The 25,127-nt window shown below is 40.6% G+C and overlaps 2 protein-coding genes across 8 annotated transcripts; both read left to right on the forward strand.

The window, feature by feature from the left end:
* Window positions 1-1,204: 1,204 nt before the first annotated feature.
* Window positions 1,205-12,823, forward strand: LOC121910665 (interleukin enhancer-binding factor 3-like). 6 transcript variants are annotated; one of them, XM_042431968.1, is made up of 20 exons: window positions 1,205-1,255; window positions 1,708-1,851; window positions 3,773-3,884; window positions 4,345-4,538; window positions 4,670-4,838; window positions 4,970-5,123; window positions 7,116-7,207; window positions 7,789-7,884; window positions 8,038-8,149; window positions 8,248-8,345; window positions 8,429-8,537; window positions 8,643-8,783; window positions 9,461-9,651; window positions 9,862-9,981; window positions 10,159-10,290; window positions 10,467-10,628; window positions 11,112-11,238; window positions 11,359-11,397; window positions 11,727-12,059; window positions 12,233-12,823. In XM_042431968.1, the coding sequence occupies exons 2-20, from the start codon at window positions 1,739-1,741 to the stop codon at window positions 12,343-12,345; spliced, it is 2,607 nt and encodes an 868-aa protein (XP_042287902.1). In that variant the 5' UTR covers window positions 1,205-1,255; window positions 1,708-1,738; the 3' UTR covers window positions 12,346-12,823. The 6 variants fall into 6 exon arrangements, with proteins under 6 accessions (XP_042287902.1, XP_042287893.1, XP_042287884.1 ...); XM_042431959.1 differs by having other exon boundaries at window positions 1,209-1,255; window positions 1,704-1,851; XM_042431950.1 differs by having other exon boundaries at window positions 1,214-1,307; window positions 1,704-1,851.
* A 2,026-nt stretch (window positions 12,824-14,849) lies between these two features.
* Window positions 14,850-16,764, forward strand: acp5a (acid phosphatase 5a, tartrate resistant). Of its 2 annotated transcripts, none has more exons than XM_042431992.1 (6): window positions 14,850-14,946; window positions 15,118-15,209; window positions 15,311-15,510; window positions 15,624-15,748; window positions 15,895-16,240; window positions 16,331-16,764. In XM_042431992.1, coding segments are annotated over exons 1-6 (1,005 nt in total). In that variant the 5' UTR covers window positions 14,850-14,944; the 3' UTR covers window positions 16,571-16,764. The 2 variants fall into 2 exon arrangements, with proteins under 2 accessions (XP_042287926.1, XP_042287934.1); XM_042432000.1 differs by having other exon boundaries at window positions 14,944-14,951; window positions 15,119-15,209.
* Window positions 16,765-25,127: the final 8,363 nt, after the last annotated feature.

Consider the following 25,127-nt stretch of genomic DNA (forward strand, 5'->3'; position numbering starts at 1 on the left):
GATGTGTGGTTCAGGAGGAGAGGATACTGTGAAGGATCAAAATATGAACAGTATATAAGGGTTAACTCCTAGAGTGTAATAACTTATGCATTACAATAAAAACAACAAAGCTAATCAAGTTTTATTTTCACCTCAGAATGTCATATAATGAAATTCTTGCTGCTTTTGCACATACAGGAAGAAAGAAGGGCTGCAGGGCATCCATTAATTTTGTTTATATTATAACTGCAGACCTGATGACTTAGAACATGTGAAACATTAACCTTTTATTAATGACTTATAATCATTTATAACTGCAGACCTGATGATTGTTCAGAAAGTGTGAAACATTTGACCCTTTATTAATGATTCATAATCATTAAGGTTTTGGACTGGTCAGCCTGGCTTGGCTCTAAACATCCCGATGGTCTATTTGGTGGTTTGTTCAGTGACATACACAAAGCCTATCTAGTGTGAATGCAGTCTCAGCATTTTGAAGCCTTTTCAAAAAAACTGAAAAAATGCTTCATAATTGTTGTTGTGGTAATCCTGGACCAGTACTATTGCAGATGTTTTAAGTTATCCTACTGAAACATTCATTGTGCTATTTTGCCTCTTTGTCATCTAGCTTCAGCCAAAAGAAGATTTAGTTATGCATTCTTGGGTGCTGTAAATAGCAAATAATTGCTCAATAGTCACATTCACTGATTGCTCATCAGCCTTGCAGTTATACATGATTATAAATCATTAATATCTGTAAAAAGCAAAAGTACAGGCACTATCTATCTATCTATCTATCTATCTATCTATCTATCTATCTATCTATCTATCTATCTATATATATATATATATATATATATGTGTGTGTGTGTGTGTGTGTGTGTGTGTGTGTGTGTGTATTATATATAAGAATATTGGGGGGGACATTTTGAGCATATTTTGAGATAATATTATAATTATCCTTGTAGGTACTTGTATCCTTGTTTACACTCTACAGAAACTAATATATTGATATAAAAAGTATGAATTAAAAAAATTCTATGCTACAACAGGCAAACACGCATCGCTGTCTGAAATAAACATTAGCAATCCGATCACTGGTAACTAAACTTAACAAATAGCCATTATTACTACTACAGCGTACTGCAGGTCTGCGTGTAGTTTGTCCAAATGGTGTCGCCGTATCCCACCAGAACCTCAGCCGTTTACTAACATTCGCGCATGCGCGACTCATACTTTGACTCAGATCGCGCCGCGACAGAGAGCGACAGAAAAGGTAATAACATAACTGAGAAAAGGTCGACCTGCTGGTTCACTCGTTGATTAAGGTGAGCCCTAAGTGCACAAGCGAAACTTCAGCCAGGTTAGACAGAAGTCAGTTGCGTAGTGCAAAATCGCTTAATTTAATTGAAAAGATAGAAATGAGCCTAACGTTAGCATGCTGACCAACAGCAAGTGTGCAGCAGTGGTACAAATATTAGCTAACGTTAACTGTTACCGAGCTAACGTGATGTTTGTCGCAGTGTCTTCGTTACACATCATTAAATTGAATTACTCGTTGTTTCTGGACAGTTGTTACACAGTGTGTGTAAAAAAAACATTTATGTAACTACATCTTGTTCGTTGTCATCTGACAGCAAAAAGCATGCATGTAGATAACTCCATTCCAGTCATAATATTTACATTGTACGCCGACTACATTAAGTGTTTTTATTTCTGACAAGACAGGAGGTAGCTTCGGCCCGGAGGTCGTGTCAGCATGGCGGCCACTACATCGCCAATGTGGGATGAGCACCAGGCGTACGAGGAGCTGCTGTATTGGGACAGCCTGATACAACAGGGCCACCGCCTCCTCCCGCATGATTTTGATAGGTACACGTGGAGCATGTGATGTATGGTTTACTAATAGTCCTAAATGAAATACAAAAAAACGAAGTGATACGGTGATAAAGACCGAATCACTGTTGCATTTATATGGTACAATACAAGTAAACTCAATGTGCATTACATTCCTTTGTAGCACCAGTCAAAAGTTCGGACACACCCACTCATTCAAGGCTTTACTTACTATTTACTATATTATAGAAAAATACTGAAGACATCAAAACTATAAAATAACTCGTATGGAATTATGTATTAAAATATGTAATATATATTTAATATATTTTTAGATTCCTCAAAGTGGTAGAGTTGCTGATAATTCTCTGTAGGTTCATCACTATGAGCGACCCCATTGACATTACACATTGTCATTTGATACATTGTTTAGATTCCTCAAAGTAGCCACTTTTTGCCTTGATGACAGCTGTGCACACTATTGGCAATATCTTAAGCAGCTTCATAAGGTTGTCACCCGTAATGTATTTCAATTAATAGGAGTACCTTGTCGAAAGTTAATTGGTGGAATTTTCTGCCTCCTTAATGCGTTTGAGACCATCATTTGTGTTGTGCCGTTGTAGTGTTGGTTAACAGCAAAGACATGAAGGTCAGTCAGTCCAGAAAATTTCAAGAACTTTAAGTTTCTTCAAGTGCAGTCACGAAAACCATCAAATACTGTGATGAAACTGGCTCTCATGTGGACCGCCTCAGGAAAAGAAGACCAAGAGTTGCCTCACCCGCAGAGGAGAAATTCATTAGAGTTACCAACCTCAAAAAATACCAATTAACATCACTTTAGATTAGAGCCCACCTCAATGCTTCCCAGAGTTCAAGTAGCAGACACATCTCAACATCAGCTGTTTGGAGGAGACTACATGAATTGGGCCTTCATCGTCGAATTGCTGCACTACTAAAGAAGAAGAAGAAGAATTGTTTTGGCCAAGACACACAAGAAACGGACATCAGACCAGTGGAAATCTGTAGTCTGGTCTGATGAGTCCATATTTGAGATTTTTGGTTTCTGAGTCATGCAGGAGGAGGTGTGATGGTGTGAAGGTTTTGCTGGTGACACACAGAATTCAAAGCACACTTAACCAGCATGGCTACCACATCATTCTGCAGCAACACACCATCCCATCTGGTTTGCACTTACTGGGACCATTGTTTGTTTTTCACCAGGACAATGACTCAAAACACACCTCTAGGCTCTGTAAGGGCTATTTGACCAAGAGGCAGAGTGATGGAGTGCTGCATCAGATGACCTGGACCCCACAATCAACCGAACTAATTGAGATGGTTTTGGATGATTTGGACCGCAGAGTGATGGGAGAAGCAGCCAACAAGTGCTCAGCATATGTGGGAAAACCTTCAAGACTGTTGGAAAATCATTCAAGCTGATGACCTCATGAAGCTGGTTTAGAGGATGCCAAGATTATGCAATGTAGAAAATAATAGAAATATAGAAAAACATTGAATGAGAAAGTGTGTCCAAACGTTTGACAAATTCATTAAATTCTTTAAATTAATCACATTTCCAACAATGACTTTTTCATTTGACTCTAAATGGTACATCGTAGTATTTGTGATGGTGTTTCTCTATATAGAGAATGAGCATAGTATTCAAATAACAGATTTGAACAGACAGTGAGACCTCACTTTGTAAACTTTTTGTGCTGAAATCACTTTCCTTTTCAGAACCTGCTGATTTTAAGAGTAGGATTACGTGCTAAAGCACAGTAGATCAAGCCTTATTGGATCTAAGTAACTTTTCCAATTGTCAATGAAGAGTTGTCATGTAACTTGTTATTCATCAAACAACACGTCACACTTGTGTTTTTTTAGTAGCAACTGGTTTGACTTGAACAATGGAGCCCTTTTAGAAAGCTGTCCTCATTTTGTCATTTCCTCCTTCCAGGTATGAGGAGCTGCGTTACTGGTATGACTGCCTCTGCTACGAGGAGGAGCTGAGACAGTACCATGACTACATCGCTGCGATTGAGGAGATTGAGGATAACCGGCATCATGAGGTTCCTCTTTCACCTGCTTGTCAAATTAATCTGAGTCATTTAAACCACTTCCTCAAGGCTCCACATCAAGAATGTACATCTAGTGTTTTCCATCACCATTTTATTTCCGTTTGTACTTTGAAAAGATTGTTTTTCCTCTTGCACGAAAGAAGCATCTGGTTTCTTTTTCCAAATTTATGTTGTTTTTCTTTCATACACTTCCTAAATGTGTTACTGCTAACGTTTTAACTTCTCATTTCTATGTTTACTTTGCATGTTGTAATTTACTGGAATACATCAAAGTAGTAATTAAGGCGAAATGGAATGCTTTAATGATTACTAATAATTAATTTATTCTAAAATGATTTCAGATGATTTGGTTACATGATTACAGTATGGACAAAGATATATTTGCTCCCAGCAACACTATGTTGTTCTTTTCTCCAACATAAACAATACTCTTTCTGACTTTCCAAACTAGGAACCTGCAGCCTTCAAGGTGCACACGGGGCCATATGACCGCCACGTGATGGCCAAACACTCAGAAGTGTATCCCTCCCCAGAGGAGCTGGAGGCGGTGCAGACGATTGTTTCCCATGTGGAGTGTGCTCTAAAGACTGTGTCTGACCAGATGGACACTCCAAAAGATGACAGTGAAAGTACAGAAGCTGGGAGGTAAGCAAGGTGTTCAAATGGGCAATCGTCCCAGTGATTTAAAGGAGATCAAATGGCTTTTGAAGTCTTTTTGAGACTTTCATATAAATGATTAAATAATTCTTTTTTTCCTCCTCCCCTCACCATGCCAGTAGTGATTCACAAGAGCGTGTCCTGCGGGGGGTTATGAGGGTTGGCCTGGTGGCCAAAGGACTTCTGCTGAAGGGAGACAAGGACCTGGAACTGGTGCTGCTTTGCTCAAATAAGCCTACTATCACCCTGCTTAATCAAGTGGCTGAAAAGTTAACTGCCCAGTTAGAGGTAGAACTGAGTACCTTAAGTTGTTTTACTTCATTCTGCATAAAAAACATATTTCTCAGATTTTAAATTTTTATTTTTAGATATTAAGCATCATCTTTGCTATCCTAACTTTTAGTCCCTCTCTGTAATAGGCGATCTCAGCTGGGACATACACAGTAAACCAGTGTCCGGGGGACGCAGCCATTATTGTGAAAAGCACCAAGGAGTTGATCCTGACTCTCACTATCCACCTTACATCACCTCTTGTCAGGACGGAACAAGAGAGTAAAGCTGCAGAAGAAGAAGGTATGTATGTTGATCCGACCTCAAAGATCTGCTACCACAGGTGGTGTGTTCTCAGTGTGCAGACCCTGTACTGCTCCGCTGAACTGTAACTGGGCACTGACATTTAAAACGCCACACAAGTTGTCCATCCTCATCTCATTAGAGTAAGTGGAGCTTGTACAGTGACTGTGTCAGACCGATGCCAGTGAACAACCAAGGAATGTTGGCTCTTCACTCGCTTGAGAGTCCTGTCGTCGTTTTGTGACAAACTGGCGTTTGCCAACACTACATTTCCTCTGTAGTCGCTGATACATTCTGCACATGTTGTTAATAACAATGCCTCAGTCATAAAAACAACTTTGTTTATTCTTGTTGAATTGTTTTCATGTTTTAAAATGAAGGCTTTTCAAGAATAACAAGTTAAAGCGCGCATTGCATGTCCTTGATGCTGAAGATGTACATTTGGCGCCAGCTGCAGCAAAACTGATCGACAATGAGGACATTTCTTTGGCTTCTCTTGGGAGAATTTAAATTTCCCCAGATAGATGAAATCAAATTAGAAATGATTGTTTGTATGTGAATGTGTTGGTTAGTGGACTGTTGGTAGTGCTTCTGTGTTACTGAGCATGAGCTGTATTTACATGGCAGTCTAAAGTTACACTGAACTCACTGGAAGGTCAGCAGGGGGAGTTTTCTCAAGCCCCACATACAGAACCATACCGCTCTCAGTGCAGTATTAGTCCATTTACTACACTGCACTCTGGGGCTGCACAGTTAAAATCACATAATAACTGTCAACGTGATTTTAGCTTCCATAATGATTCAGACTTGATCAGATACAGTCTGAACACTTTGTGTATTCATAGTCTGCTCTGGTGCATCAAATCAAGCGCTCCCTATTCACAGGTAAATTGTCTGACCAGTCAGTTGTTTCTTGTAAGCAGACTGTGATTTGTGTCTCTGCTTCCCAAATAGGAGAGTATTTTCTCTAGACAGGCTGCAACTGTCATTTAACTGTGTCGTCTATGTTTTAGATGAATAATTTTTAATTAAATGCTGTGGTGGCATTGTTATTTGTATTATCGAATGAAATTTTATTTATTGGTACGTATAGCTTTAAGAGAAAACAGACTTTATTTTAAGACTTTCTTTGAAGCAAGTTAATACAGTTACGTACAACATAAGTGAGGGCAACTTTCTGTTGGCGTGAAATGTGCAACTTAACTATTTTTACAAAGATGGATGAATAGTGCCGATACTTGTCTTTACATAATTAAATATAATAGTAATTATAATAATAGCCCTCCTCCAGTCATACTTACTGCTGAGCATCTGATTGTTAGTTTTATTCTGTCTTGTTCCTCATGCAGCCGTTCATTTTGGCGCGGTATGAAAATCAACCTGCAGAGACTTCAAACTTGTCAGGGATATGTCTGATAAATCGTATGTGTAGTGTAGAAAATGAGCTAAAACTTGCATAAAGCTGGTATGGCTCTCTTTGTTAACAATGTTTCATAAGGCCTCCTCTAAATCTGGGTCCCCATCAGTTTTGCTGCAGAGTGGAGCAGACGTGAAGGTTCTCTAAATGCTTGTGATTCACAACTGATTGCCTTCTAGTTTGTCAAGTTTTTAGGAACGCTGGACCTTTGACCAACTGGACACACTGTCTCAGGAGGGGGGGAAAGCAGCAAACCCAAGCTGAGGGGCTGAGGGAAGGGGGTATTCATAATAGTGAACACCGGGCACACAAGTTAACAACATGCTATGTAATGTTGTAAATACTATTGTGTGGTTATGAGAGTCTTTATACTCTGCTTTGACACTCTGGAAAATTTAGCTGGGAGCTGCGATATGTGACTATTACCAAACCAAATATTTACTCATGAGGTATTTTGGGACCCCCTTTCCCTGCTGCTGCTGGTTTGTGGGGAGCTGCTACTCCCTGAGCTGCAAGACAGAGCCCAACCCCTTGGTCAAACTGTACCCTTTCTTCTTACCCCACCTCGTCAATAGAAACGCGAACAGTCATCGATCCGCCGGACGTTCTGGACAGGCAGAAATGTCTAACTGCCTTGGCGTCTCTCCGCCACGCCAAGTGGTTCCAGGTTTGCATTCACGTCCTTATTTGTACAATAAGGTTCAACTGTTTCTTTGAATGGTCTCCTTTTTTATTTTCTCTCCATTTAGAGAGAAAAACTTTTAACTGTGCTCTCAGTTGTTGATGGTAGTTCATCATCTAAAAATGTCAGATAAGACTTAATTTTTACTTACTGACTCATGAAAAGTGACCTGCTGATCCATACCGATGACAGAATCAGGTCGGTCATTGGTATCCACCAGCATATAAACGTCGCATCAGTTCTCTTGATGACATATGATTTCATTTATCAAAACATCATCTGTCAGACTGAGCTGTCTCAATTTCAACTCTGCTGTCGTGAAAAGTGTTTTGCTTTGATCAAAACACTTTTCACGATAGCAGCATACAGTTAGTGTGTGAGTGTCTGACAGTGCATATATTAAGTGCATATATTAGTCTCAGTAGTTGTTGATTTGGAGATGGCTCAGTCGTTCTGACATTTCTGTGTTTTGTTTTCGGAGTCTTTTTGTGGAAACCCAGAGAGCACAAGGTGACGTCAGAGGCTGCAGCTCCTCTAACTGAACAAGCTTTTGTTTGTGTCTCCAGGCCAAAGTCAACAACCTGAATTCTGCCGTTGTCGTGATCCGGATCATGAGGGACTTGTGTAACCGTGTTCCTACCTGGACGCCACTCTCTGGATGGGTGAGAAAACTGTTGTTGCACTAAAATGTAGTTGTGTATAAATCAGCCTGAATTTTCACTTCTCCTTTCTAGCTCGGTGGTCAAAACTAAGTGGTTTTTTTTTCTCTTTAATTAGTGTCTATACTCTGGTTCTGTACTCTTGTCTGCACATAGCCTCTTGAACTGCTGGTAGAAAAGGCCATTGGTACATCTGAGAGGCCAATGGGAGCAGGCGAGTCTTTCCGTAGGGTTTTAGAGTGTGTTGCCTCTGGAATCCTCTTGGAAGGTGAGCTTTTAGCGTTTTATTGAATTGTCAAACAGTGTGAGTCTTAATACACTGGCATTAACATTAATATACCAATATTTAACTTTATCTGTGCTAAGACGGCCCTGGAATTAAAGATCCATGTGAGAAGGAAGCAGTCGATGCCACTGCAGACCTAACTGTACAGCAGCGTGAGGACATCACGCAGAGTGCTCAGGTAATATGAAGTTGCTAATACATGCAAGCACACATACATTATCAAACCCTGGAAAGAGTGACTAACTCTTATGTTTTCCTTAGCTTGCCTTGAGGCTGTGTGCATTTGCACAGATGCACAAAGTGTTGGGGAGAGACTTAAAGCCTATAAAGCCACGGAAAGCACTGGGAGTCAGTGGGAAAGGGATCCTAGGTACCTGATGATTTATATCCTGTCCCTTTTCTGTGTAGTTCAGGTATCATTTAACATTGTCATGAGATAATCTGTTCTTATGTTTTTTTCTGTTGTTTAATGTAGCCCAGATAGCACCTGCTGGACACTTCAGCCTGCCAGCTAAGAGACCTTATGCAGAGGTGGAGAAAGGAGAGGAAGAGCCCCAACTCAACAGCAAACAGAGGAAGTTTCTCAAGTTCCAGAAGCGCTTTCAGAGGAAGTCATGTAAGTAATGAATATCAGAGTCCTTGGTATGGGCTGAGCCTTTTAACCTTTTAACCTGTGTAATTCAAACCATAGCTCTTTCTATTTTTAATCCATTTGAATGATGTGGCAGTCTTTACAAATACACTTAAGATGCACCATGCATCCACATATTGTGAGGTGCCAGTTTATCAGGCACACTAAGCTAAAAGAACACTCACACACTGCATAAATACACACAGCCTTAGTATCAGCTGTTTCCCATAGAAATCAATGTATTTAGAAACAATTCAGGTTCGTGACAAAGCGACTTGTAATAATATTATTAATTATGATGCCAAGTCCATGTGGATGAAACTTTGCACCGACATGCTCACACATTCTTTGAACACATAGACATAAGTCAGTGTTGATGTGACAGTTATGTGCTGTTTTGCAGTAAAATTAATCAGCAATATTTTGACTCTGCTGACAGAAACTTGTAGTTTATCAATGCAAATTCATTTTTTTGTGAATGTTGTATTTAAGATTGCATATATTATTTATATATTACTTTTGAGGAATACAAGTAAAGAAAGGAAACAATACGGCCAAACCTCACTTTTTATTATAGGATAAATTTCCAAATTAATAAGAATGAATTTATTCATTAATATTTCTCTCTGTTTATCTCTGCTTCTCCGTTCCTTTTCCTGTAGTGACTGATGATTTCAGTATGAATGCTGTGATGCGTCTGAACCAGTACAGACCTGGCCTAGAGTACCGGCTCACGTCTCAGACTGGTCCAGTCCACGAGCCGGTCTTCACAATGGCTGTGGACTTAAATGGAAAGACCTACGAAGCCACAGGGCCCTCTAAACGAGCTGCCAAACTTAATGTAGCCACCAAGGCAAGACTCTTGTTTTTTATAAACATAAATTGCCTTTAATTTTATAAGCAAACAGTATTCAAGGCAGTTAGTCATGCTTACATTGTAAATTTTTTGACGGTAAACTTGTCTTGAACTTCAACCCAACCAAGCCCACTTGGGCATGAGAATGAAGGAAGAGTTTTTTTTTAAGATCCCATCACTTAATGTTTTGACTTTTGTCTTTCACAGGTCCTGCAGGATCTCGGTCTTCCAACAGGGTCAGAATCCAAGCAAGAATCCAGTGGCGACACTGAGGAAAGCAAGGAATCAGGAAAAGCTGCTACCCCAGCCTCTAGTGCACCAGAAGATGTATGTATCTGAGTTGAATGCCTCTTTTTTTTTTTTTCCAATTTTCTGTTCAGTAAATCCATCCTCTGAACATTTGCCTCCCTTGGACAGAGAAAAATGAATATGTGACTCCTATATCTAGAGTTTCATGCATTCATGTGTACCTAACATCACTGTTTATCCACTTACTTTGAACAGAGTGGGCAGGGTCCCATCTTGACCAAAAATGGGAAGAACCCTGTGATGGAGCTGAATGAGAAACGCCGCAGCCTGAAGTATGAGCTGTCTGCAGAGACAGGCGGCTCGCATGAAAAGTGCTTTGTCATGGAGGTGAGTCAGCAGCATCACATGTGTTTTTGTTTTGTCCTCATTAAGGGAAGAAAAATCTTAGTTTTAATGTTTACTTTATGCTTGGAAAGCAAAAGATGAAAAAACAACAGGCACATTTTTTTTTCTAAGCAGTTGAACCTGCACATTGATGTATTTTCCTCTTCTCTGTGTTTCAGGTGGAGGTTGACGGACAGAAGTTCAAAGGGAGGGGATCTAACAAGAAGGAGGCAAAGGCCTATGCTGCGCTCGCTGCTCTGGAGAAGCTGTTCCCAGACGACAATGGTGTGTCGAACACCAACAGAAATACTTCAAAGAAGAAGGTCACCTACACTGACATGGTAATCTATCTAGTTAATGGTCCTCAAGATTGTACCACTCAAGTTGACTTGATTTTGAAGACACTTTGCAATTCAATCTTCAGTTGCTCACACTCCACACTAAGCTCAACTGTTGTGGCACACCATTCATGAATCAGAGACATGAACAATGGTTTCAAAATGACGGTAACAGCACCAGTAAAGGATCAAACAACTTTTTGACCAAATAGTAGAAGAGCTGAGATCAACACACAAGATGATGCAACATTAAAATTAATTTATGTTGAATCAAATGCACAGTTCTACTGTGATATATCAAAGTTGTGACACACCTAAACAGTACATGCTAATTTAGTAAATGTGTATTTATATAGCACGACAAAAAAGGTGCAAGTCTTTCTCTGACACATTAAACACTGCATGCTTATAATCTCCTCAAACTTACATCTGGACTTCAAGCATTTCGTCTTTACGTTAAATCTTCTACCATTTCCGCTTCAACAGCACATCCCAGGGTTCGGTACTATCCGTGGGATTCCTTCAGACTCTGGATCCCGTGGGTGGGGTCCCGGCAGGGGTCGAGGCAGGGGCCGAGGCAAACAGTTTCCCTCAGGACCCAGCTATAATAAAAGTAAGGAATTTAACACTCTAGGTGTTGGTCTGCTCTTACAAAGAGTGTATAGGATCCTTTAAATGCACTTCATAACATATGAGGAAATCAACTAGTCATTTCTTTCCTTTATTTTAAAAGCCAACTACAGTTATGAGAGCAGCACTGGCGCAGGCTATCGTAAGTACCTACTGCTCGTCTGTGTGCAGCCTGACTTTAGATTGCTTTAGTGTTGTATACTTATGTCCTTAAAATATAACAATTTTGTAGTCACTCTATTATAAGTAGTAAAAGTCAACATTTTATCTGTGTGTGTGTTGAATGTCTCAAGTTATACAGCTGTCATGGCCCCTCAGGATTCTCTCGTGTTAATTTTAGTTTGTACCCAACATGTCTTTTGTTTGTTTTAGTTTTTTTCACTGTTGAAAAAAAATGAGACAATGTTGGAAACAGATGAGCAAATTATTTCACATGGCAGTGATATTTGGATCCCTTTTCAACTGTTTCAGATAAACTGTACGGTGCAAATGCAGCGAGCGCCATAGCCAAAGGCACAGGCTCCAGCGGCTCAGGCAGCAACATTGGCTATGGCACCTTTTACCCCGAGAGCAGCACCACATACTCCTCCCCGCCTGTCTCCAACTCCAGCACCACAAAAGGAGGAAGCTACCAGTCGATGCCTCCTCCCGCCGATCAGGAGAGTCCCTACAGCTATGGGTATGGAGATGAGAAGAAGAAGATGCTGACCCAATGTCAGAATGACGGTCAGGGAGGAGACTACTCCATGTACAGCACAGCTTACCCCAGCTCAGTAACAGGGGGCCAAGTTTATAATAATTATGGTGAGTAAAGGTGTAGCAAGTCTGTTTTAATCAAATAAAACTGCCTCTCCTCTCTGATACTGCTTTTTGATGTTGATTTACACATTTATGATTTGTTTCAATAACTGTCGTAAGAGAAGATGATATGTGACCAATAAAGGAAATCACACCTCGTCTTCGATGTCCCTCCACAGGCTGGGGAAACCAGTCGTCCTGGGGGAATCAGCAAGGGTACAGCACGTCGTACCAGGGCTTCGGAGGACAGAACCAGGGCTCATACTCTGGATACAGCGACACTAATTATTAGTCATCACACCATGTACAGCCTAACTCGCCTCACTACACCATCTTTTGACTCTTCTCAAAGCTCTGGTCGTTCACTCCTGATGGTGATCCTGGAAAACCACTTCTGAAAAGGAAGAAAAATAGCTTGTGTTGTCTCTGAAACTGGAATTTTGCTGTTTGTTTTGTCACTCTTCACCTCGCGTGTTAGTTCTTTGACATCTGGTGAAACAAATGTAGGTGACAGATCATTTATTGAAGTCCCTGTTTTCTTTTGACTGAAACATCCCTTGTGTCCATTTTGACATGAATGTAAAAAAAACTGGTTTATCAGTATGTCTTGTTTCTGAAGTTGTTGTGTTTTTTAATCTAGTGTACTGGTGCTGTATCAGTATGTTACGGTTTGGATTTAAAGCAGCTTGTAGTTTGGAACTGGGTTTATTATTTTCTGTGTCATATGAAATGCTCTAAACTTTCTTGTAAAATAAATGACTTATTTTGGAGCAAAGTCTCTGTCCATCAGTTTGCTAATTTACAGACAAGTACAAAGTTGTTAATGTGGGAAGATTTTATAGCTTTTTAGCTGCTGTGATGGATGGAGCTCTGATGTTGAGTTCAGTTGGGCTATGAATTATGTTTTGAAAGCTATGAATACCGGGTCAACTTGAGCTTCCCTTAAAAATACCAAACATATTCGTCACATCAGTGTTATCTGCATTGTTTTGCAACACCCACAAGTGCTGCGAATGGTTTCTGCACCGCATGCAGATGCTTCACAGTATCATCCAGCTTCTTGTGCATGTAGTGTCACCATGTAGCATACGTGTTCTACATATCCAGCTATGTGCCTAGCGAAGATGAGGTGAAGCCTCGTTGACCCCCAAAGGGAAATTAGGTCACTGTTGCTGCAAAGGCACTTGGGCTCTCTGGGGAGATATTGAGGAGAGCACACAAATAGAGTAAAACATGCAATACAAATGGAAAGTGTAAAAAAAGTTATGATAAAAATGCTAAAATACAACAACTGTTTCATACATACTGCCACTGTTTTCAGCAGTTGGTAATTTCATACTGAATATATGTACTTTATACAAAAGTGAGCACACCTACACGATAGTCCCAAACTCCTGAATGAACATTATGAGTGAGTGGGCTTGTGAGAAGAAGCAGAAGCCAATATGTCCTGACTTGTCCCTAGTATGGGTCAAGTTCCAAAAACACCGGACCCCACAATTAAGAATACAACATGATGGCATCTTTCATTAGATCCTCAATGCCTAATTAACTACCACATATTTTAAAATCCACACCCCAAGTTTGTAATGAAGGATTTCTGTTGAAAAGTCTCTAGCCAAAACTAATAACCCTGATGACATCACTATGACATAATTAAGGTTTTTTTCTCAGACTGTAGAGATCTCCATCCAGATCCACATAGGATATTATACAATTGTATTTACAGGCAGAGCAGTACATGGAGAGTAAACTGAAATGTATGTGGTAAAAATGATGGAGTGGCCCTTTAATCAGGGCTGCATGTGTGGCAGTTGAAGTGATTTAGGGCAGCACAAGGTAAATTCACAGCTTGTAATGTGCTCACAATGGCCTACTAGCAGTCCAATAGACAATACTGTGTGTTTGCACTGCAGTGAGAAGAGGTCCGCGAGTCTTGTTTCCCTGTTTGAACCTGTGACAGAGGAAGTGTGAAAATATAAAAGGCTGTGTAATCAAAGTTTGATCAGACAAAAACACAAAACAAAATACAAGACTGTATTCTGTGAAACTATGCAATTCGGCAATGATTGGACATTTATCATGCTTTAAGGTAATCATTAGGCTAAATTTAGGCTACATTTCCTATTCCCAAATTATCCAAAAAGATGGAAGCGCAGAGATGGAACAAAAAAGATGAAGAGGAAAAACAGTGATTAACACTGAAGTGGAAAAATTGGAGTCTGGACACCAGCTATAATAACCATCGTAGATCACATGGCCCAGATGACCCTCCAGTCTCAAGACTGAGTCAGGGTGTGAGCAATGATCATGCCCCTGCGGCGTGGCCCCGGGGCTGGTCCTCCTCCTGCTGCCTCTCCTCCAGGGACAGCTGATAAAAGGCAGGCGGGCAAGAAGAGCACTGAGAGTGTCCCGTCAGGTCATCCTGAGCCACACCTCACCAGTTATCAGCTGTGAGTGTTTTTATCTTTGAGCTCTGACATTATTATCTCTGCACCTACCTATTCTTGACACATGCAAGTTGCTTTTTTTCCAGATTTGTTTTCTTTTTGATAGGAGAGGGGGGAGGCATAAGATACTGCTTTGCTTTTGTTTTCTGCTGAGGCCGATGAAAGTCATTTGATCTGTGTGTTTCATAAATGCCATTTCCTATTTAAAAGAAGCAGAGATGCACAGTCGTGTCTTCACATGCTGCGATATGCTTTGATAGACATGAAATCTTGGCCTCTGACCCTCTCGGCCTCAGACACGGCTGCTTTGATTAGCTTCTATTAGCTGCAGCTGGGACATGTCGGCGTCAGGCTGCGGCCAATCACAAGTCACCTTTAGGCATAAAATCAAGAGATCATGTGGTGAGGTAGGAGGGAAGGGCGGAGGAAGCATAGGCATGCATGCATGGTTAGTGCTAGCTGTGGTTTGTTACGCTTGTTTCATGTTCCTCTTTTGACTTCTTTACTTCTGCATGTGTTTACTTTCATTTTTGGATATGGCGGACCGTCTCGCTCTCTATTTGAGCCGTGTTTAGTTTTGCTGTTGACTGAAGATTTGTTTTTCTGTCTTTAAAGATGGCACTCACTCTAGTATCCATCTTAATTGCTGCCATCCCTGTGGCCTACTGCTATCCTACTGCCTTCCAAGACCTGGGGGAAAGTAGATGTAAGTATCACCTACATGGTTGCCTGCTGTTCTGTAAAGCAACTTTATTTCAAGTTCTTTAGTCTTGCTCTTAACATGTTTGTCTTCTGTGTCCCTGACAGCAAACAGAACCTCCATTAAGTTCCTGGCTATAGGAGACTGGGGTGGCGTGCCTTATCCCCCCTTCATCACCGCTGTGCAGAAGACTACTGCTCGAGAAATGAGCAAGGTAGCAGAGCAGATGGGAGCTGACTTTGTTCTGGCCCTTGGTGATAACTTCTACTACAAAGGTGTTGACAGTGTGGATTCTCCTAGATTTAAGGTCAGTGGAGTAAACTTATGATGTATTGTGCAAAGACAAATCTGAAAAACCTGGCGTTGACGCATTATTTTGGCGATGATAACCCTGATTTCTCCTCTGAATCTTGCAACCAGGATACCTTTGAGTCTGTGTACACGGCAAAGTCTCTCAAAGTCCCCTGGTACGTGCTTGCTGGCAATCATGACCACGCAGGAAATGTCAAAGCCCAGATTGATTACAGTAAAAAATCTGACAGATGGTGAGGACTTTTTTTTTTTTTTTTTTTTTTTTTTTTTTTTTTAAGTTCAGCCATCAAGTTAAAGATGCCTTTTTTGAAATTGAGGTCCTTATGTTCTCTGCAATGTCTGACTGTATGACTGTTTGCTTGCTCTGTTATAATCTTAGGAAGTTTCCTTCTTACTATTACGAGCTGAACTTCCGCATCCCCAACACTGGTAAGACCCTGACCATCATCATGCTCGACACCGTTATGCTGTGCGGCAACTCTGACGACTATGTGGATGAGAAGCCCAGAGGCCCCCTGCGAGCAGTGGATGCCAACCGTCAGCTGACCTGGCTGCAGGAGAGGATGGCTCGGTCCAAGGCAGACTTCCTTCTGGTGGCAGGCCACTACCCTGTGTGGTCTGTGTCTGAACATGGGCCCACTGAGTGCCTGCTGCAGAGGCTTCATCCTCTGCTGATCAAGTACAAGGCCACTGCCTATCTCTGCGGCCATGACCACAATCTGCAGGTTAGCTCTTGCAAAGTTTTTTTTTTTTTTTAAATATAAATCTGCAAGGCCATTTTGCTTTAATGTAAAACCTGTCTTGGATCCCTACAGTACATTGAAGAGTCGGATGTGGGCTACGTGGTGAGCGGTGCTGGAAACTTCCTAGATCCTGATGTCCGTCACTGGAACCACGTTCCCAAGGGTTCTGTGAAGTTCTTCACTGGCAAGGCTTCAACACTGGGAGGCTTTGTCCATGTAGAAGTCACAAAGAGCAAGATGATCATGACCTTCTTCCAGGCTAAAGGCACTTCTCTTTATCGCACGGTCCTTTCCCACAGGGAGTTTGAGTAGACTAACTACAGGAACAGCCAAGTTGATGCTTGCTATTAGTCTGCAATGTAGATGGTGATCTATATAATGGTGGTTTTCCTGTTTTAAACTTTGGCATTAATGTTTGATATTGCATATTTTTTTAAAAAAGGGAATCAAGTGGTTTTACATGTAAACTTATTGTATGAAAAGAATAAATTGTGTTTGTAAATGTGTCTTGTCAGCTTGAGTTTGACAGTCTTGTGACTTGTGGTTCTTCAGTTTCCACCAGACTTATCAAATGACCTTGATTTTGCTTCACTTGGTGTAAGAAACACATTTGTTTATAAATGTGGAGAGAGAATGTTTGCTGCAAAATGCCCTTTGCTCTGTCTGAGGATGCAGTGTCTACACAGAAATGAGAAATCTGATAATCTGAACTCAAGGGAACCTACAGCTTAGTTTTAGTGGAACATAACCATGCCAACCCAGTGTTGCAGTCCTACACACTTCTCTGCACTTCTACTAGAGCAGTTCCCACCGAAACCCCATAGACTGTTAGCCCCCTGACTTACTTCACTTAAGTCTAAAGTGAAGAGGAGTTATAAAGATCTGTCAACATTGTCTTAATAAACAATGTAATCAAATTTATTTTGTCTTGCTGAAACCTGGCTGTGTAATGAACATGTTCCTAACACTCATACTCACATTCCTCAAGACACCAGCTGAGGAGCTGGAGTTGCAGCCGTTTTCAACTCAGGACCTAAACATACCACCCTACTGGCCCATACTCTGAATTTTTATCAAACTTAGTCCTTTAGTACAGCTAAAGTGATTTTAATGTTCATGTGGATGTTGACAATGATAGCCTTGGCACTGCATTTATCTCATTAGACTCACTTGGCTTCTCAGAGCAAAAAAACCCACTCACTGTCTTAATCACATCCTCAACCTTGTTCTGACATGGCATCGAAATTGAATATTAGTTTTTCCACAAAATCCTATTTTATCAGACCATTAATTCAATTCAATTTTTTCAAATAGAGCAGGTCAAGACTGTACTCTTTAATTTACAGAAACCCAACAATTCCCCCATTACTTAATAACTTTTGAATTCCTATTACTATACTACAAGCCATTAGACAAAAATGTCTTCACTACTTTAGTCCCTCCCAAATTGATCATCTTGTCATCAGGCTCACTGCGAATAACACTCAACTCCATTGCCCCTTTAAAGAAGAAGATAATAAAATAAGAGGTTAGTTCCATGGTATAACTCCCAAACCCACAAATAAAGCAAACATTGAGAACATTTGAAAGGATATGGCGTTCCACCAAACTGAAAGAGTCTTTTCAGCACTTTGGCCAAGCTGACAAAGAGTCATAACTCTATTGATCCATGTATTCCTATTGCTCTCAGTAGTAACAACATCATGATCTTCCATAATGATAAAATTCTAACTATTAAAGACAAAATTCATCACCTCCTGCCCTCAACAGGCACAAATGTATCCCCAAACACAGGAACCTTAGAAACAGCTGTAAAACCTGATATATATTTAGACTGTTTTTCTCCAATTGACCTTCCTGAACTAACTTCAACAATTTCTTTATCTAACAGGCTATGTGCCACAGTTCTTTAAAGTGGCTGTAATTAAACCTCTTTTCAAAAAGCCTACTCTTGATTCAAGGGTTTTAGTTAATTATAGACCTATATCTAACCTTCCCTCTCTCTCTAAGATCCTTGCGAAAGCAGTCGCCAATTGTTGTGTCACTTCTGGATAACAGTTTGATTTTCAGTCAGGATTTAGAGCACATCATAGCACGAAGACAGCACTGGTGAAAGTTACAAATGACCTCCTAACTGCATCAGACAAATGACATCTCTCTGTACTTGTCTCTTTAGATCTTGTGCTGCATTTGACACCATTGACCATCACATCCTATTACAGAGACTGGAACATTTAATTAGCATTAAAGGAACTTCATTAAGCTGGTTTAAGTCTTCTTTATCAGATGGATTTCAGTTTGTACATGTTAATGATGAATCCTCCATGCACGCATAAGTTAGACACAGAGTTCCACAAGGCTCTGTGCTTAGATCAATACTATTCACCTTATATATGCTTCCTTTAGGACCTTTAATTAGGATTCCTTTAATATTATTTGGAAACACTCCAAAAATGTTCATTGTTATGCAGATGATACCCAATTATATTTATCAATGAAGCAAAATGAAACCAATCAGTTAACTAAACTCCAAGCATGCCTTAAGGACATAAAGACCTGGATGACCTGCAACTTTCTGCTACTAAATTCAGACAACACTGAAGTTATTGTGCTTGGCCCTAAACACCTTAGAAACACATTATCTAATGATATAGCTACTCTAGATGGCATTACCCTGGCCTCCAGCACCACTGTAAGGAAACTGGGAGTTATCTTTGATCAGGATATGTCCTTTAACTCCCACATAAAACAAATTTCAAGGACTGCCTTATTTTACTTACGTAATATTGCAAAATCAGGCACATCCTGTCTCAAAAAGATGCAGAAAAACTAGTTCATGCATTTGCTACTTCTAGGCTGGATTATTGCAATTCCTTATTATCAGGCTGCCCCAACAAGTCTCTAAAGACTCTCAAGCTGGTCCAAAATGCAGCTGCATGTATACTGACAAAAACTAAGAAAAGAGATAATATTTCTCCCATATTAACCTTGCTGCATTGGCTTCCTGTAAAATCCAGAATAGAGTTTAAAATGCTGCTCTTCACCTGCAAAGCCCTTAATGGTCAGGCACCTTCATATCTTAAAGAGGTCATAGTACCGTATTACCCCACTAGAGAACTGTGCTTCCAGAATGCCGGATTACTTGTGGTTCCTAGAATCTCCAAAAGTAGAATGGGAGGCAGAGCCTTCAGCTATCAGGCTCCTCTCCTCTGGAATCATCTTCCAGTTTCGGCCCAAGAGGCAGACACCCTCTCTACGTTTAAGAGTAGGCTTAAAACTTTCCTTTTGGATAAAGCTTATAGCTAGGGCCAGCCAGTCTTGCCTTGGACCAGCCCCTAATTATGCTGCTATAGGCCTAGACTGATGCACTGAGCTCCTCTCTCCTCCTCCCCCTATCCATCTGTACACATTCATGTACCATTAATGCATGTTACTAACTTTGCTTCTATGGATCATGATCGCGGACCGCCTGGTTGTGGATCGCAGGCTTCCATGGGTCATGGTTTCAGACCGCCTGCTGCTGTGGTCCTGCTTGACGCCCATGGCTGCTATCATTACTATTATTAGTCATGTTTCTATTATTGTTATCATTGTTGTTATTGTGCTTCTCTGTGTCTCTCTCTCCCCTCTCTGCCTCCCTCTTTCTCTCTCAACCCAACTGGTCAAGGCATATGGCTGCCCACCTAGAGCCCAGTTCTGCTCTTTCCGTTAAAGGGGAGCTCTTCCTTGCTGCTGTTGCCAAGTGCTTACTCATGGGGGAATGTTGGGTCTCTGTAAGTTAAAGAGTGTAGTCTAGAGCTGCTCTATGTGAAAAATGCCTTGAGATAACTTATCTTGTTTTTTTGGTGCTATATAAATAAAATTGACTTGATTTGACTTGACTACAGTATGCTATGATGAATGTGCGCTCTTGGATTAGGTCTAGTGTATCATGGACATTTGTGGCCTGTTCATTTGTTGGCTTGTCTTTATTTCAAACTAGTCATGAGATCATGAGACAGCTGCTTGGCTCCTCCTGTCTAATAAATAGTTTCAATGTAAATGACTTCTCTTAAAGGTTATGACCTCCAACTACCTGAACCTGATCCTTTGGTCATTGAACTTGAACGTACCCACTACCCAGTGAAGTTTTTGACCACAAAGAGCGCTATGGAGCATGTCTTGAGTGGGTCCCAGTTTTGTTAGTGCATGCATATTTATTCTTCCTGTTTTCCCACAATTTCGCTGATCTTGCCATGCACCAACAAAGGCTGTAAAGACTGCAAACTTGTAAGCATTGCACAATTTTAAAAATCTAAAATCAGCTATACAAATGTTTTATGAAGGAAATGGATTCATATTTTGTCAAGTTTCAAGTATACACACAATGAATTTTGGTGAGAAACATTGTTTTTAAAAGTATTTGTTAACAAGAAGACACCTAATGTTACATAAAATGTATGTATGCATTTCTACAAAAGAAAAATATTGCCATGAGCACAAAGGGGACATGTAAGACGTAGCAAAGAAATTTATTCCAGCTAATTGTTTACTTAAGGACTAGGTAGGAATATACAGTGTAAGCTTGGTCTATGCTTAGAAATTAGTACTAGTACTATAGGTCTACCAGTATTGTGAATATAACTGGACAAAACAATGGCTGCTCTGTTGTGTGTTTGGTCAATCAAGTGTTTATTAATGAACACCTAAATATTAGATGTGCATAACTTGCAGTTATGCACATCTAAACTGTAGACATACCCAAGGCTTGTATATTCCCCTGAACCTTCTAGTACTGAGCAGGTCAAAGTTTCACTTATCCAGTAACTATAAAATTGTGTACAGACAGTCATAATACCCAGAGAATGAATCCTACTGACTTTGCTCCCCTGACTTGTCGTCTAGCGCCACCATGAGGTTGACATTTATGGTTTTAATGTCTCAACAGCATGGCAGTACATTTAGCACACATATTTCCCTTTTGTGACCCCCTCAGGATGAATTGTAATCACTTTGGTAATCCCCTAAATTTTGATCTAGCGCTATCATCAGGTCAAAATTCCTCCAATACAATCCAATACTTTATGACTAAATACCTGCAAAACAAATGACATTAAGCCTCAGCTAGCAAATCTCAGCAGGCTAACAGTACAGCCTCAGAGAGCAGATAGCATGGCATTAGTCATCTTGAGTTAAGAACATCAAAAAAAATTGCATGACTCAAACATTTCCAAATGAGGACTGAGCTGAAAAGCTATCGTTGCATTTTACCTTAGATGAGTAAAATGGTTACCAGACCAAGTGCAGCAATAGCCCTTTTGCAAAATTACTGCTGTATATTTGTTTCTCTCATCCATTAAGGCACTGATGCAGGGAGAAATACAGTTAAGAAAGGCATAATGGTATGCATAAGAGCTGTATTTTAGAATTCACTGAAATTATTACTATTATCTGCAATATTCAAATTTGTAAACATCTCAAATACAAGAAATATTATGACCAATTTTGATCCTATCACCTAACCCTCACTGTATCAGACAAACAGTTGTTTTATGTTTGTCAACTTAGGAACCCATGATATGCAGAATTTAAATGCTGATGTGGATGGCTGTTGAAGGACAGGAGAGGTCAAGACTTCCAAAGTCACTGCTCTTTTGTCCATTACAGAGAACCACCTGGCCTGCCAACAAAGGATTAGGCTGGATGACAGCAGATTGGCAGTGACTGCGACCAGGATAAACTCAGTCAACCAATGACAATTAACCTTTGAGGGAAGCAGAGACCCTGAACAGGCTGGTTTCTATTTTTTCTCCCTCTCTTTCTCCTCTTCCTGACCTGCTGAATTTACTGCCTTTAATATCTGTTTTATGTAAGCAGGTATTTGGGAGATTTTCACCTTTTTAGATTGTGCAGAGAAAATAAATATGTATTATTTATCCAAATAACCCATAAATCCCCCCACAGGCCAGGACACATAATGATTTCTTCTTGTATTATATAATGCGATACTGTAGACATATTTTTTTTTTTTTCTGTGTTTTTTATGTCTTAAGCACAGCCTGGCAGCTATAGAGTTACTGACTGTTGATGTGTGTTGTCCCAATCTAATCAGGATGAGTTACAGTCTGCTGGTGTCACGCATCGTCAGACTGAGAGCTGGACTGACAGAACTGAGTCAGTGCCAGTACGCAATCAGCTGAGGTTAAGCTGTCAACTGAGGGTAAAGGACAACCAAGGATCACTTAATCCTGACTGACGTAAACCCACTGCAGACCACAAGAGTCTCACCTGACCTGATGGTCGCACATGTCAGGTCAAACAGACTGATGATCAGGCACTTTTGGATTTGCAGAAATTATATGCGTGTATGTGGTAATCTCTCACCTCCAGGGGTCCCAGTAGGTTGGCAGCAAGCAGGGAATAGTTTAATTACATTACTAAATGTGAGTAGTGATCCTTAAAGAGATACTCGCCAATCAGCACTTGAGATTTCAACGATGCCAAATCATCTCTGTCCACCTTGAAGGAACATCAGTTAAAAATCTGAAGACTTATTAAATATGTTAAGGGGGAAATCTCAGGACAATATTTTACCAAATGCAAACAAGCTACATTTACAAAGAAGAACAAGTTCACAAGGAAGACAATGTACAGTAGGGTGTTGACTGACACTGATACTGCTACATAGCATGCAACATAATGTGAGTCTTGCTCCTTGTAGTGTTTGCAGTGGTGATTCAGATACTTCAGAGACCTTTTGATTATATTCACACAGGTTGTTTACATATCAATACTAGAAGTCAGAAGTCAGAATTCTGACTTTAAACTCAGAACTCAAATAAATTTTTCACATGTGGCTCTAGTCCTCTTCCGCACAATACAGATCAGTATATTCAAATAGAAATTAGCTGCTGCATTTATTTAGTGCAATTTTGCAATTTGCGTGATCATGTTAGGCCTTTGAGCAGTTTTTCAGCACCCTCTGTCACAGGTGTAGAGTTGTAGCTGCATGTTTTACGTTTTACCACCTGCCACCAAATGTCCAAAACTGCAGCACAGTAATCCTGAACTCACATGTTCCACCTCAAAATCCAGACAACAGCTAATCCTAAAATGTCTCTGGTGAGCACAAACGAAAGGCTGATTTCACAGGCAGAGTTTAGACTGTATGTTATGTTCATCTGTGTTCATTTGTAGATCATACTGCTCATTATGCCATCGCACCACGTGGAGTTATGTACTGTAGGATGCGTGCAAGTACAACCTGAGCTTTGCTTTGACCTCACTCATGTTGAAACCAACTGTTCATTTACCATCATAGACATAATGCAGCAGTCTTCACGCTACACTTAACCCCAGGATGACCCTTTTCTAAACCCTGCATTTGAGCACAGACTGTGTCAAAAAAATATGCCTCAGCATCATTTTTGGAAGGAAGCAGGACTTTTGATAACCTCAAAGAGAGCATTTAATAAACCAGAAAAAAATTAAATAAACCCAACTACTCAGTTTAACATGTTCCTACAAATAATCTGTAAAAAAACATGATAGGTTAAGACAAAACTGATCAAATATTTAAATTACCAAAAAGTCCCCTTGGTTTTTACCATTTTAGTGGGATAACATGGCAAAGCACTTAGGTCTGGAACCTTCTAGTGTATCACTTCTTGCAGCCCGACCTTCTTTGAGTCTTTATCGGCTCCACGTTAATCTCTAACCTCTCTGCACCACTGAGAGAGCTCCTGTGCCACCAGTGCATCTCCCACAGAGTCATTGTGGAGTTTAGAGCACCAGGATCTCCTGCCTTAGAAAATAAGATTAGTAAAACCCTTGATCTTTCTTCAAGTCACAAACGATAAGCCATTTGTGTAAAGTAAAATTTAAATTTTAACTTTTTATTTAAAACTAGTTCACGCATTTGTTACTTCTAGGCTGGATTATTGCAATTCCTTATTATCAGGCTGCCCTAACAAGTCTCTAAAGACTCTCCAGCTGGTCCAGAATGCAGCTGCACGTGTATTGACTAAAACTAGAAAAAGAGACCACATTTCTCCCATTTTAGCTTCACTACATTGGCTTCCTGTAAAATCTAGAATAGAATTTAAAATCCTTCTCCTAACTTACAAAGCCCTTAATGGTCAGGCACCATCATATCTTGAAGAGCTCATAATACCGTATTATCCCACTAGAACACTGCGCTCCCAGTATGCAGGCTTACTGGTGGTCCCTACAGTCTTTAAAAGTAGAATGGGAGGCAGAGCCTTCAGCTATCAGGCTCCTCTTCTATGGAACCATCTACCGGATTCAGTCCGGGGTGCAGACACCCTCTCTATGTTTAAGAGTAGGCTTAAAACTTTCCTTTTTGATAAAGCTTATAGTTAGGGCCGACCAGGCTCGCCTTGGATCAGCCCTTAGTTATGCTGCTATAGGCCTAGACTACTGGGGGACTTCCCATGATGCACTGAGCTCCTCTCTCCTCCTCCTCCTCTCCATCTGTATGCATTCATGTAACATCAATGCATGTCACTAACTTTGCTTCTTCCCCGGAGTTTTTTGTGCTTTCTCATCTCACAGAAAAACCTGACTCCCGGGCCGAACCTTCGCGGTCCTTCACAGTCCTGATGGCATCCTTCCCTGGCTGTTGCTGCTTGTGCTTGTTGTTGTTTGTTGTTGTCATTGTTTTCTTCTGTCCCCCCTCCCCTTTTCCCTCTCTCTTTCTCTCTCTCAACCCAACCGGTCAAAGCAGATGGCCGCCCACCAAGAGCCGGGGTCTGCTTGAGGTTTCTACCCGTTAAAGGGGAGTTTTTCCTTACCGCTGTCGCCAAGTGCTTGCTCATGGGGGAATTGTTGGGTCTCTGTAAATTAAAGAGTACGGTCTTGACCTGCTCTA

This window comes from Thunnus maccoyii, chromosome 2 (assembly GCF_910596095.1).
Source record: "Thunnus maccoyii chromosome 2, fThuMac1.1, whole genome shotgun sequence".
NCBI lineage: Eukaryota > Metazoa > Chordata > Actinopteri > Scombriformes > Scombridae > Thunnus > Thunnus maccoyii.